General features: G+C 41.8%; 2 protein-coding genes across 12 annotated transcripts in view; one reads left to right on the forward strand and one right to left on the reverse strand.

Annotated features, from left to right (window-relative positions):
• Nucleotides 1-143: 143 nt before the first annotated feature.
• On the reverse strand, nt 144-10,861 carry LOC133502183 (DEP domain-containing protein 7-like). Its single transcript, XM_061822688.1, has 12 exons — nt 10,747-10,861; nt 10,408-10,593; nt 9,429-9,567; nt 9,252-9,347; nt 8,964-9,154; nt 7,406-7,607; nt 7,174-7,309; nt 6,906-7,053; nt 6,624-6,766; nt 1,833-1,958; nt 875-950; nt 144-573 (listed from the first exon to the last, which is right to left on the reverse strand). The coding sequence occupies exons 1-12, from the start codon at nt 10,811-10,813 to the stop codon at nt 374-376; spliced, it is 1,710 nt and encodes a 569-aa protein (XP_061678672.1). The 5' UTR covers nt 10,814-10,861; the 3' UTR covers nt 144-373.
• LOC133502182 (protein lava lamp-like) overlaps nt 10,762-14,981 on the forward strand; it is a 47,273-nt gene continuing 43,053 nt past the window's right edge. For 3 of the 11 annotated variants that reach the window (XM_061822675.1, XM_061822681.1, XM_061822685.1), the window contains exon 1: nt 10,774-10,895. Coding sequence is in view for 1 of the 11 variants with exons in the window: in XM_061822680.1 (XP_061678664.1) it covers nt 11,297-11,329 (33 nt within the window). In the remaining 10 variants the exon portion in view is untranslated. The other 8 variants (XM_061822687.1, XM_061822684.1, XM_061822676.1 and 5 more) reach the window with 8 other exon arrangements.

A 14,981-nucleotide genomic window follows, 5' to 3' on the forward strand; every position in this document is an offset into this window, starting at 1 on the left:
AAAAAAAAAAAAAAAAAAAAATCCACGCGAATTTTGTGTGGTTTTGTAGTTTTAAGAATACAATGAAAACATTGTGATGGGTTATGAAGTACTACACTCAATGGTGCAAGCAAAAAAAAAAAAAAAAAAAAAAAGTTTTATTTTCTTTCCAGGTAATCTTTTATTTCACTCACAATTTAATTTATTCTAATTACAGTGCACGACAGGGCTATTTTCAAACAACCACATCTACAAAACAAAAATCAGATTAAACAGCTATATTCCTGATTATGTACTTCTAGCCTATTCCAAAAACAAACATTCAACAAATATAAACTTCTCCAAGTATGTGACTTGTCTTTCAAAGATTCAAACAAATTGGCAGTGCACAAACCTACAGCATATTAATAGCAGATTCACCAAAGTAATTATTGAATATCGCTGGATGGGCTTGGAAAAACTGTCTAAATCGGCGCTTTTTCTCCTTGGGCGAGAGCTTTGTGTCCAGGTGAATGATGTGAAGCAAAGAAGAGAGTTCATTATTAGTTGTGGTCTTTGTAGTGTCAATGTAAGTGCTGCTGGAAACCTGACAGCCTACAAAACAAAACATTGTTTTTCAATATCATATGAAAAAAAAAAAAAAAAAAAAAAAAAAAAACTTCACTGTAATCTACAGAAGGAACACCTAAGTGATTTTAATATCTAAAAAATACAGTATTATACACAATGCGACCATTTACAAAACTGGTTCTGTTCCAAAGAAAAAGTCCTACGGTCAAATTAAATAATTTTGAAATTATAGTCCGAATATATGAAACACTATTTTCTGATACATTGATCTGCAATCGTCAAGGTTTTTTTTTGCAATGCTTTCCCATTCATTACAGGCATTTACCAGTGACATCAGGCTGTTTCCCCTGTACAAGGCCTGTCAGCTTGTCGCTCACACTTTTGTGCAGGGCTCCAGGTATCTGCCACAAAAAGAATAAAAGTCTGTTGATTAATGGTTTACACCAGATAATAGCTTTCTGACAGGACATTAACCGAGTGACCCTTCACAACAAACCATATGGCAGTGACATCCTCAGAGAGTATATAGAACTTCAAAACCACTTTTGTAAACTATGACTAAATCCAAGTGTGTCTGATTTTTAAAATGATATTTTAAAAATGTGACAGCATTTATAAATAAATTTAAACCCTCACCTCACACCCAAAAAACAACTGTCCAGACTCTTTCACAGATCCAGGGATTTCAAACTCAATTTAGCTCGGGGGCGATGGATGGAGAATCTGGCTCAGCCAGGGCTGAAGATGCAGATGCACGCGTCCACAATTTAAACAAGAAATTAAAAAAATACAATAAATCCAATCTCTCTCAAGCATAATTCTCATTTAACACAAAATAAAATAAGGATGTAAATAACTTGTGTGCAAAACTACTAATAAAAGTCTCCATGGCAACGCTGCTGTAAATTTCACTCAAAAATGTTTCTCTGCTTATCGATGTCACAGACCTGAGAACCATAAATCCCACCATGATGGGTAGATTTGTCAGGTCTGCACATAACACTGTGATAGTACCATTCATAAAAAAAAACAAGGGTGTACTAACAGACTTTCATATTAAGGTGGGGGCCCACCAATGCCCGCCAGTTTGAGACCCCTGGTTCAGACTAAAACTAAACCTGCTTCTGGAATTCAGTTATCTATGAAATCTGTTGTTCACCTTTATTATTGGGATTTGCAATTTAAACATTTCCAAGATTTCATAAAATATTCTGAATATCAGACTCAAACATGAGCCATAATCCTAATATGTGAAAATGCATACAATGTATTATGATTCTTACCTTAAAGATCTCCTTTACGTTGCTAAGCATGAAGACTACCATCAGATCCTCTTTCTCTTTTGGCAGAGATTTGCTGTTCAGGACAGCCCTGGAAAAAGACCTCTTCACTGCAAGTCTGTTCACAATCTACGTGTAACACATTCATATTACAGAGGCCATTATAATGCATTTCCCTGAAAGTGAATTCAGAGAATAAAGAGCCACGGACAAGTCAATCAATGGCAGTTTATCTAAAAGTGATTGTGACCTTTATAAGTCTATATTTTTCCCCATACAGCACTTATTTCTGATTCTTTTACACATTTAGACTTTACTAAAACAAAAACACAACTGAACAAAACAAACAAAATAGTCACACAATCTACCAATTGGACACTACTTTTAAGAAAAGTTCACATTTACCATAATATCCATTAATGCAGATTAATCATATTGATCCCTCAAAACTTAGTCCTTTAAAATAAATGCAAAGTTTTCTGCACAAATTCATGTCCCACTTACAATTCCTCTGTAAAATGATTTGAGCATTTTTTATATTTTCCTCTAATAGTCCCAACATTCAATTCTAGGATCTGTGCTTTTATTCTTCTCTTTCTGTCAAAGAATCTGCTTTCCACCTCTCCTTTGTGTTCAACCAACAATAACTGAATTTTCACTGGCACTTGCAGGTTAACTGCATCAGGGCGGACGTTGTTAACCTGGGCCATGACCGAAGGTTTTAAGCCCGGTGCACTTCTTGATGCAACCCTCTTGTCTGTTCTCGGGACCTGCCGATAGTTTGCACTGGCTTTGTGCCCCCATAGGTTTGCATTTTAAGGATTACCAATATTAATAGTTCCATTCCATTCCATTCTCCAAGCCGCTAATCATTTAAACCATACACGTACCACACACTAATATTTGAGAGGCGGGACAGTGAATCAGCTGGAAACTGTTGGCCTCACAGTTAGTCGTCTTCTTTTCCTTTCGGCTTGTCCCGTTAGGGGTTGCAACAGCGTGTCATCTTTTTCCATTTTAGCCAAACTCCTGCATCTTCCTAACCCCAACTGCCCTCATGTCTTCCCTCACCACATCCATCAATCTTCTCTTTGGTCTTCCTCTCGCTCTTTTGCCTGGCAGCTTCATCCTCAGCACCCTTCCACCAATATACTCACTCTCTCGCCTCTGATCATGTCCAAACCATCGAAGTCTGCTCTCTCGAATCTTGTCTCCAAAACATCCAACTTTGGCTGTTGCTCTAATGAGGTCATTTCTAATCCTATCCAACAGGCTCACTCCGAGCGAGAACCTCAACATCTTCATTTCTGCTACCTCCAGTTCTGCTTCCTGTTGTTTCTTCAGTGCCACCGTCGCTAATCCGTACATCATGGTCGGCCTCACCACTAATTTGTAAACTTTGCCCTTCGTCCGAGCAGAGACTCTTCTGTCACATAACACACCAGACACCTTCCACCAGCTGTTCCAACCTGCTTGGACCAGTTTCTTCACTTCCTTACCACACTCACCATTGCTCTGGATTGTTGACCCTAAATATTTGAAGTCCTCCACCATCGCCATCTCTTCTCCCTGTAGCCTCACTCTTCCCCCTCCACTTTTCTCATTCACGCACATATATTCCGTTTTATTTCGGCTAATCTTCATTCCTCTCCTTTCCAGTGCATGTCTCCATCTTTCTAATTGTTCCTCTGCATGCTCCCTGCTTTCACTGCATATCACAATACCATCTGCGAACATCATGGTCCAAGGGGATTCCAGTCTACCCTGAGCCTATCCATTACCACTGCAAACAGGAAGGGGCTCAGAGCTGATCCCTGATGCAGTCCCACCTCCACCTTAAATTCCTTTATCACACCTAAGGCACACCTCACCATTGTTCTGCTGCCATCATACATGTCCTGTACTATTTTAACATACTTCTCTGCCACACCAGACTTACGCATGCAGTACCACAGTTCCTCTCTTGGTACTCTGTCATAGGCTTTCTTTAGATCCACAAAGACACAATGTAGCTCCTTCTGACCTTCTCTGTACTTTTCCACTAGCATCCTCAAGGTAAATAATGCGTCTGTGGTACTCTTTCTAGGCATGAAACCATACTGTTGCTGACAGATACTGAGTTCTGTCCTGAGTCTAGTCTCCACTACTCTTTCCCATAACTTCATTGTATGGCTCATCAACTTTATTCCTCGATAATTCCCACAGCTCTGAACATTGCCTTTGTTCTTAAAAACGGGAACTAGAACACTTTTCCTCCATTCTTCAGGCATCTTTTCGCCCGCTAGTATTCTGTTGAATAAGTTTGTCAAAAACTCCACAGCCATCTCTCCAAACTGCTTCCATACGTCCACCGGTATGTCATCAGGACCAAATGCCTTTCCATTTTTCATCCTTTTTAGTGCCTTTCTGACTTGCCCCTTACTAATCATTGCCACTTCCTGATCCTTCACACTTTCCTCTTCTACTCTTCCTTCTCTCTCATTTTCTTCATTCATCAACTTCTCAAAGTATTCTTTCCATCTATTTAGCACACTACTGGCACCAATCAACACATTCCCATCTCTATCCTTAATCACCCTTACCTGCTGCACATCCTTCTCATCTCTATCCCTCTTCTAGCCAACCTGTAGAGATCCTTTTCTCCTTCCGTGTCCAACCTGGTGTACATGTCTTTATATGCCTCTTGTTTAGCCTTTGCCACCTCTACCTTTTCCCTATGTCGCATCTCGATGTACTCCTTTCGCCTCTCCTCAGTCCTTAGTGTCCCACTTCTTCTTCGCTAATCTCTTTCCTTGTATGACTCCCTGTATTTTGGGGTTCCACCACCAAGTGTCCTTCTCCCCGTTCCTACCAGAAGACACACCAAGTACTCTCCTGCCCTTCTCTCTGATTACCTTGGTTGTCGTAGTCCAGTCTTCTGGGAGCTTGTGCTGTCCATCGAGAGCCTGTCTGACCTCTTTCCGAAAGGCCACACAACATTCTTCCTTTCTCAGCTTCCCCCACATGGTTTTCTGCTCCACCTTCTTCTTCTTAATCTTCCTACCCACCACCAGAGTCATCCTACACACCACCATCCAATGGTGTCGAGCTACACTCTCCCCTACCACTACTTTACAGTCAGTAATCTCCTTCAGATGACATCGTCTGCACAAAATATAATCCACCTGTGTGCTTCTACTTCCGCTCTTGTAGGTCACTATATGTTCCTCCCTCTTCTGAAAATAAGTGTTTACTACAGCCATCTCCATCTTTTTTCCAAAGTCCACCACCATCTGTCCCTCAAAGTTCCTTTCCTGGATGCCGTACTTACCCATCACTTCTTCATCGCCCCTGTTTCCTTTACCAATATATCCATTACAATCTGCACCAATCACAACTCTCTCGCTGTCTGGGATGCTCAGAACTACTTCATCTAGTTCCTTCCAGAATTTCTCTTTCAACTCTAGGTGACATCCTACCTGTGGGGCATAGGCGCTAACCACATTATACATAACACCCTCAATTTCAAATTTTAGTCTCATCACTCGATCTGATACTCTTTTCACCTCCAAGACTTTCTTAGCCAGCTCTTCCTTTCAAATTACCCCTACTCCATTTCTCTTACCATCTACTCCGTGGTAGAATAATTTAAACCCTGCTCCTAAACTTCTAGCCTTACTAACTTTCCACCTGCTCTCTTGGATGCACAGAATATCAACCTTTTTCCTAATCATCATGACAACCAACTCCTGAGCTTTTCCTGTCATAGTCCCAACATTCAAAGTCCCTACACTCAATTGTAGGCTCTGTGCATTCCTCTTTTTCTTCTGACAACAGATCCGGTTTCCTCCTCTTCTTTGTCTTCGACTCACAGTAGCTGAATTTCCACCGACGCCCTGCAGGTTAGCAGTGCCCGGGGGCGGGCGTTGTTAACCCGGGCCATGACTTATCCGGTATGGGATTCTTTAGATGAACGCTCATATTTGTTTGGCACAGTTTTTACGCCGGATCCCCTCCTGACGCAACCCTCTGCATTTATCCGGGCTTGGGACCGGCCTACAGATTGCACTGGTTTGTGCCCCATAGGGCTGCATTGGGCCTCACAATTAGTCCCGGGTTCAATCCCGGACCAGTCTTTGTGACGTTTGCATGGTCTCCCCGTGACTCATTGGGTTTTCTCTGAGCACTCCAGTTTCATCCCATATCCCAAAAAACGTGCAATAATTTGACACTCTAAATTGGCGCTAGGTGTGATTGTGAGTGCGCCTGTATGTCTCTATGTGCCCTGCGATTGGCTGGCAACCAGTTCAGGGTGTACCCCACCTCCTGCCCGTTGACAGTTGGGATAGGCTCCAGTACTCCTCGCAACCCTTGTGAAGATAAGCGGCTAAAAAAAAACGGATGGATAGACTAACAATTGAAATGAATTTCACAAAATTGACTAAAAATAAACAGCTTCCAAAGTGTGCCTGTTTTGTGCCTTTTGCAGAGCATAAAATGTACACTTACGGCAAGGACTCTCCATAACTTCCACAAATAATCTAGGCTAAACCTGTTTTCTCCCGGGAAAGCAAAGTTCTTAACAATAGTTGAGAATCTAGCTTCAAACACACTAATTTCAATTTAACTACCATGAAGGGCTTTGGTGCCATCTTGTGGTATTTTTGGAGTTTTTCAAAAGGAACAAAAACAAATATGTAATGCTTCTAGCATTTACCAGTAGCTGAAGCTCGGTTATAAAAGTGTAAAGTAAATCTGTGAATAGCAAACCAAGGTGGACAGTTCTCTGTACTACACAGTATTAATAGTCATCACCTCCTTGTCCAGTTTTATCTCTTGCGTGTCAGCAGCCACTGTCATAAATGTGAGGATTCGATATAGTTCCTCTCTGGTGCTTGGTGGCAGCAGCTTCAAGCATAGCTGGAGTGCTTCAAGTGCTGTGCCAAATTTTGCATCCACTGGAAATTGACAAAAGGGTAAAAAAAAAAAAGATGAAGTCATACAGGAAGGGCTGACAATACAGCTTTTAACATATTGACTTAAGAAATCTGATGCATGCTTTGTTGATGGTGTTCTTAAGTGTATACGAGTCCCTACCAAGCAGTTCAGTTATTGCCGAATATACATCAGTCATTCGCTCAGGAAGTAGTGGAGGTCTATCTGTGTTGTAGTGTCTCACCAACATCCCATACAGCAGCATCTTACACTGAGCTGTGCCACTTTGAGAGAGGCATTTATTACCTGGAGCCAAACAGTAAAACCATTACAGTGTATGTATACAACCTAATATGAATACCATGCATAATGCAAACAGCAGCACCAAAAAGTCTGCTCTCAATTGCTTCTTGTGCTAGCACTTTCCTGATGTGTTGCCATCAGCTTGCTCACGGCTCTGCTTATCTTGTGGGAACAAGAGAGGAAGCTCCCTGCTCAGCTTCAATACTGGTTGATCTGGGAGAAAGTCAAGAAGGTCCAGGGAGGCACAAAGCCATTCATCGTGTCTGCATGATGAAAATCAAATGGTTTGTAACAAGATCCATCTAGTTCGTTCTTCCTCATTTCATCTTTAATATAGGTTTCAGATACATAAAACATACTGAGAATCCCTGAAGGCCTTCAGGATCTGTCTGTCAAGGTGGTTGCTGCTGTAGATCAGGTCAGTGTTATTGTGAGTCATAGTTTGTGATGGAGCTGAGCAGGAAGCAATCTGGTGGATCTGAAGAACTCCCTCCAACAGCGGCAGCTCCACAAGGTTTAATAATCTGAGGAGGGTTTGTTCCTGCCACACCTCATCTACAACTGTGGGGTGAGCAGAACAAATTTCTCACTCTTCTGTCAACTTCACTTGGATGCAATTTAATTTTTTTCTTTTTTTTTTTAATGAACTGAAGTCAGTCAAATGTCAGAGCGTAAAATTATTTTGTAGCCTTGAAAAGCGTCTGAGTGAATTTGGTTCCTCTTTTTTTGAAAAATACAAATGAACAAAGTAAACAGAAGACATGAGCGTGTAATGAAGTATGTGATAGTATATAAAAAAAAACCCAATAATAATTGTCCTGTCAGGATAACAACAATATCGACTTATTCGATGAAATGGAAATGATTTTTCGGGACTCGATAACTTGTCATTTGCTGTGCTAAACCAATGTAGAGGTCACACGGTGAGGCAACGGCAGGTTTTAAGGCTGTCCTGACTCAAGGACCCATAGGGTGGTGTAGCAAATACTAAGGGCGCCAAGCCTCAAGTGGAGGTAGCAAAAAAAAATTGGGGACACACACACACACACACACACACACTAAAATGAAGTGAGAATGAAATTGATGAATTAAAGGAGAGTAGGGTGGACACTGTACAGTACTGAAATTACCGGTAACTCTCTTGCTCCCCCCCAACAGCAACACACGGTTCCAGGCATGAGGATTTCGGCAAGTATGGTAACCGATCTTTCGGTTCCGTTGATTTTTGTCCTGGGAAACGATTTTATATTCATATTCTGCACCTCAGCTTTATCACCTCACCTTCTTCATTGGTTCCGGCAATGAATTCTTCAGATATAGTCCACTTTTGGAACGTCTTTAAGGACACAGTCTCTTGTCTTTTACGCTTAGCAACCGACATGTTTGACTAGCGTTTGAGTGACCCGGATATGAATAACTCGACCTTGCGCATGCGTAGCGCAGAAGCGGAAACCGGTGCCGTTTGTAAACCACACTGACAAAGCTGGGCGTTTTAATCATTAAAAATAAAGGGGTTCATGTAGGTTCGTTTTAGACAGATTGTTGTATTTCGTTGAGAACTTGTTTTACATTCCACACGTGGGTGAATTTTATTAAAAGTAAGCCCTGAGATCTAGGAAACAGACTTTCGGTTCCGTGTTTTCTCAGGCTGGGTAACGACACGGTAACGGAACGATCGTTTCCGTGAAATGCTCACGCCTGCGGTTCGTTAATTAATTGATTGCTCTAGTTGGAGTAGTGTACATTTCCTCTTTCAGAGGCATACAAAAACAAGATATGATAGTTGTTTTGGAAAATATATCATCCAAAAAACGTGTTAATGTGATAGGCTTTCTTGGACAGTTTTCTGGACAATATAACTATAACAATTGAACATCATAATCACAACCACTGACAAGTAACTTCTAAATATCTTACCAGACTGTGGTAAAACAGAATGGGTCTGCACTCTGGTAGGACTCAGACTCAAATTCTCCACTCTATTCTCGAGTGGCATTCTAGCCCTTACAGGACTTTCTAACTGGGGAACTTTAGTGGATGTCTGGGAGAATTCCATTGGTGCGGGCATCAAACATTTTGGCCCTGAGGGATACAACTGCTCAGGTTCCCTGCAAAAAAAAAAAAAAAAAAAAAAAAAAAAAAAAAAAAAAAAAGGAATCAGGGATTATTCAGGTAGCTACTCAGTGGATGTTTCAGATATTGTACCTTTCTGAGGGAGAACAAGAGAAGAGTTTCTGGATATTGTCCACAAGCACACCTTTATCCAAGGCTTCCACTGACGGAATATGCTCATGAACAAACCTGAGAACAATTATACAGTATCTACATACAGCTTGAAAAACATTTTTGTTGAACTGAATGTAGTACTCTAATTGAACTAACCTGTAAAGAGCACTCTTACTATCCTGAAACTCAGTCTCCTTGCTTTTGCCAAACACTTTAGTTCCTACGGCCTCAAGCACATTGCAGTCCAGCAGAGCTTGGCACACATTCACCACTTTTTCCCGGCGTGCTGTGGCTCCTTGAGTTTTTAAGAAAGAGACTTGATGTTCGGTGGTGGAAAAGATATACTCTAATTATTATGTGTTTTTATAATGCTTACACAACTAATTGAAGCAGTTTATGCAATCCTTCTGGTACACCGAATTGTGGCCTAGTACAGTCTTTGTCGTCACTAGTAAAACAATCCAGTGCACAAATAGAATGCCTAGCGCGCAATTATAACAAATACCCAATTATACTCGCTAAAACTGTGCACTAGTACTGCTAGTTAGTGATAGACCAATTATCACCTGGGCAGTTTGGCATTTATTCACATATCGGGATTCCCCTGCCCCGACCTCCACCCCCTCCTCCTGCCTAATAAGATAATTGGGGAAAAAAGTGTGTCAAGTTAAATTTCTTAAGTTCACAGTGCTAATAATTTCCAATTAACATATGCTGCTTACCCCAGGAACTCCGTGCACCGTTTTAACTTAAAACACTTATCCCATTATTATTATTTTGTAGAAAATTATTTACTATAGAAAACTTTTGGGCGCTATTTGTTTAATTTTTCATTGAACTGTATGAAACATGCTGTCGAGTCAGGAAGCTCGAACTTTTTGTTAGGATGCAAAAAGAAAAAAAAAAAGATTTGTCACTGGAATGCTTGAGCTTTTTGAGGCTAAGAGGCTCAGAAAATGAACGGAGGAATCTTTCTTGTCCCCCCCCCCCCAAAAAAAAATAGCAAATCTGAAAAGCTGTTTCATAAACATAGTTAAGGTCATTTGCGATTAAATGTCTTACGAGAGAGGACTGAGTGGAAACTAGTCAATGGACAATTCAGGATCGCCAAAAATTAACAGGACAGTACCCTCACCTTCAAAGGCCTTGTTGCTGCTAATGTACTCCGCCACAACATCCACAGCCTCAGAGCCCAGGAAGCAGTCATTGTGGGATTTAAGATAGACGCGAAGCCGCCTTACTTTCAAAGAAGACCTGAGGTGCGAGATGAGGCTGCTTCCCAGAGAAGGTGTCTGGGCTGCCTTCACGGCTAACCCACGAACTAAGAGAAATAAGAGACGTCACATCAACATTGCCCACCAATGTCTTGCATGGAATGAAATGTGTTAATGCAGAAGGACACAGGGTAAAGAATAAAAATGAAAGAACACAATGAAAAAAAAAACTTAACACGAGTGGGGAAAAAAACGCGTACCATGTGGCCGAGTACGTAGTTTTTCATCAAGATTCAACGCTGCAGCTCGTTCCTTAATTGAGGCCATGTTTCCAAATTTCGTGCCTGAGTCTGGGAAACGCCGCTCGTCGACAACAGGTGGCTAAGAGACAGTAATCAACACTTTTCGGGTAAGCAAAAGTCTTCTTGCTAGTTATGGAAAGAAACCACTAGATGCCGCTGAAAGCCAACACAGTGAATTCATGGAGGCTTCGCTTAAAAAACCTACCGCATCCTGCTCATAAATATATTTATGCCTGAAAAGGACGTGCCTGCCACTTTACTGCTGCTTACGCACTCAAACTCAATGCCAAAACTATTGCAATCATGACAAAGGCTACATTTGAGGCCCCGTGGAACGTTAATTGATGAAATATAACATTTTATTTTTATCCAGTCTTTGTCAAAATAAACTCAAGTTAGCCTAACAAGGGATGACGTTTACTAGCCTGGAGGTATGTTTGTGTTTGTGTATGGATTTATTTGGGACATTGACATCCCTAATTTAGAAAGCAAACATACCTGAGGCTGGATGGCAGGCAAGTCAACCAAGACTTCGCAGAAAGTATGAACTTTTTTAAGGCTATGTTTTCAAGGGACGTAATGTGCATGAGGCTGTTTCGTATTTAAAATGAGAAAAATAACACATCCTACTAACAACTTAACTGAGAAATTAACTGGATAAGGCATCTTAAATGTAATGCTAGCATGAGTCTCCTAGCAAACAATAGCATGACTTAGCATTTAGGTTAGCAAAGTTTGGCCGCTGGTAATGACATTGTCGCTGGTAAACTGGATTGTCAAATTTTTCACAATTTGTTAGATGTATTATGTAGGACTAGATGTTAATATCCCTATATTCATGCATAAGTTTAGGCTCTGATGAAGCTCTGTGGGATGTTCAGTTAAGTGATGGCACCCAATGGGTAATCAAGAGGGCTCGCTTCCGTCATCTTATATTGTTTTGCACTTCCAGGCTAGTGTATGGTGCTAATAAAAAGTGCAAAAAATGCCAAAATTTTATAACACAAAACAAATTCATTAAAATATAGTCTCTTATGTCGGCACAGTGACGCAGCGGTAAACCGTTCAATCTCGGCCCCGCCTGTGTGGCCTTTGCATGTTCTCCCCGTGGCTCTGTGGATTTTCTCTGGGTACTCCAGTTTCCTCCCACATCCCAAAAACATGAAATAATTTGAGACTCAAAATTGCCTCTAGGTGTGATTGTGAGTGCGCCTGTTAGTCTCTATGTGCCCTGCGATTGGTTGGCAACCAGTTCAGAGTGTACCCCGCCTCCTGTCCGTTGACAGCCGGGATCGGCTCCAGCACTCCCGCGACCCTTGCGAGGAATAAGTGGCTAAGAAAATGGATGGATGTGATTTTGAGTTCGGCTGTTGTCTGTCTCCATGTGCCCTGCAGTTGGGTGGCAACCAGTTCAGGGTTTACTCTGTCTCCTGCCCGATGGGAGCTGGGATTGGCTCCGGTACTCCCACAACCCTTGTGAGGATAAGCGGTTAAGAAAATGGATGAATAGTCTCTTATAGCAGTCGATTTCCACTTAATCCTTGCAGCAGTATTTTCCAGAAGCAGAATCAGAATCAGATTTAATGGGCAAGTGTGTAAAAACACACAAGGAATTTTTCTCCGGAAGTCGGTGGTTCCCTGATATAACATGCAGAACAAAGAACAAGGAACAACATAGCAACAAGAAATAGGACAAGAGACATTTCTGTTTATAGGAACTAATCCTTATAAGATGTGCAAGATGTAAAATCTATCCATATAAGTGTGTTAACAATGTCAATTGTGCAAAAGGACCAGTTTAAAGTGACGAATCATGCGGTCTACAAAGTATAAAAAAATACATTACTAATACTGATTGGATAAGCAGGACGTGAGTGAGTGTCCTAACATGGCACAAGGCAGAAAAATATTAGGTTCGCCGCTGATCAAAAATGTAACAACTTAATTGCCAGAGGGAAAAAGCTTTTCTAATGACTGCTACTTTTCACTTACATTGATCTCTAGCATTTTCCCGACGGAAGGAGCTGGAAGAGCTGGCGGCCAGGATGTGGAGGGTCCGAAAGGATCCTGCCTGCTCTGGGTCTAGTTTGCGCTGCGTGCAAGTCCTCGATAGTGGGTAGCGTGGTGCCGAAAATCCGTTCAGCGGTTTTGATTGTCTGTTGGAGTCTGAGTTTGTCCTTTTTTATGGTGGCCCCAAACCAAACTGTGATGGAGGTACACAGTACTGATTGGATCACCGCTGTGTAGAACTGTCTCAGCAGCTCCTGTGACAGGCCGTGCTTCCTCAGAATCTGCAAGAAATACATTCTTTACTGGGCTTTTTTGAAGATGGAGCTGATGTTCGTTCCCCACCTCAGGTCCTCTGAGACTGTAATTCCCAAGAACTTGAAGGTCTCGACGGTTAACACAAGACAGTTGGACAGCGTCAGGGGCAGATGTGTTGAAGGATGCCTCCTGAAGTCCACAATAATCTCCACAGCTTTTAGAGTGTTCAACGCCAGGTTGTGTTGACCACACCAAAGCTCCAGTCTCGCCACTTCCTGTCGATACGCAGTCTGGTCGCCGTCTTTGATGAGGCTGATGACCCTGGTGTCATCTGCGAACTTCAGGAGTTTGACAATCGGATGCCACGAAGTGCAGTCGTTCATGTAGAGCGAGAGGAGCAGAGGGGAGAGGACACAACCTTGGGGTGCCCCAGTGCCGATAGTGCGCGTGAATGAGGTGGTGTCCCCCAGCCTCAGCTGCTGTGCCCTGCCCATTGGGAAGTTGTAAATCCACCGGGAGATGTCAAGCGAGACGCTGATCTGGAAACGTTTGGTGGAGAGGAGTTCAGGGATGATCGTGTTCAACGCACTGCTGAAGTTCACGAACAGGATCTTCGCATAGGTACTCTCGCTGTCAAAATGTTCAAGGATAAAGTGCAGACCCATGTTGACAGCATCATCCGCAAACCTGTTAGCTCGATAAGCAAACTGCAGTGGGTCCAGTTGGACCTGTGACGCTCTTGAGGTGGTCCAGCACAAGGAGTTCAAAGGACTTCATGACCACAGATGTCAAGGCAACAGTCCTGTAGTCATTAAGAATTGAGACTGCTGCTTTTTTGGGGACTGGTATAATGGTGGAGCATTTGAAGTAGGTTGGTACTTCCCACAGTTCTAGATTCCAGTTGAAGATTTTTGCGAAGACAGGAGCAAGTTGGTGTGCGCAGAGTTTGAGGCAGGATGGGGACAGAAGGTCTGGGTCCGATGCTTTGTTAATCTTTTGTTGTTAGAAGATCTGTCAAACGTCCCCTTCATGGATGCCAAACGATGGAGAGGAAAGTGGAGTGGAAGGTGGTGCGGCTTGGTGGGTGCGTAGTGTGAAAGTGTCCTTTTCGAATCTGCAGTAAAAGCTATTTAGGTCATTTTAGAACTTCACTATGATTAATAAATACAAACAGATGTAAATAATGAATACAGCAGCATTTGTTCTGCATTGTTTTCGGTCTAAGTAGGATTACATGCTTATATATTTTAATAATTGCAGAGATATTGCAGAACAGTGAATGAAACACCTTACCAAGTGACTTATTTCATGATTGACTGTCTTTTTATGGCTTAGGGGTGGTGATTTATACTTTGTCAACTGTATTTTAGGACACTAAGGTTTACTCCCTATATCTCACATGCACACGCACACATGCACGCACACATGCACGTGCACACACACACAAACACAAACACAGGAAGATGCTGTATACATTATACAAACATACACAATTTTTTTACACAGTTGCACTTCTCTCTCATCCTGGGTTTAAAGTGCCGTTCTGTTATCCTAGGCTAGCCAGTTCTAACAGGGATCATTTAATCCACCAACATGAATAACAGCTGGGCAGGGTAAATGAAAGAAGAAAAAAATTAGTTCTATTAAGAACAGGTCACTAGCATTGGTTGACCTCCCACTTTTCATGATATTTTCATTTTGTGTGTCTGTGTATGTAAATATATATGTGTGTCAGTTGTCTTATATGGAGAAATGCGTGTGTCTAGGACCATTTACAGGGCAGATAAAATAACTAATAATTTAAAAACCATTGAGAGAGCAATTTATCCATTCAGTGTTATTGCTTTTACTCTCATTATTGTCAATGGGCTGGTTCATTATAATCTAGATTGGCTATAAAAGTGCTCTTTCACTATCGTGTAGTTGGT

Source organism: Syngnathoides biaculeatus, chromosome 6, assembly GCF_019802595.1.
Source record: "Syngnathoides biaculeatus isolate LvHL_M chromosome 6, ASM1980259v1, whole genome shotgun sequence".
Lineage (NCBI taxonomy): Eukaryota > Metazoa > Chordata > Actinopteri > Syngnathiformes > Syngnathidae > Syngnathoides > Syngnathoides biaculeatus.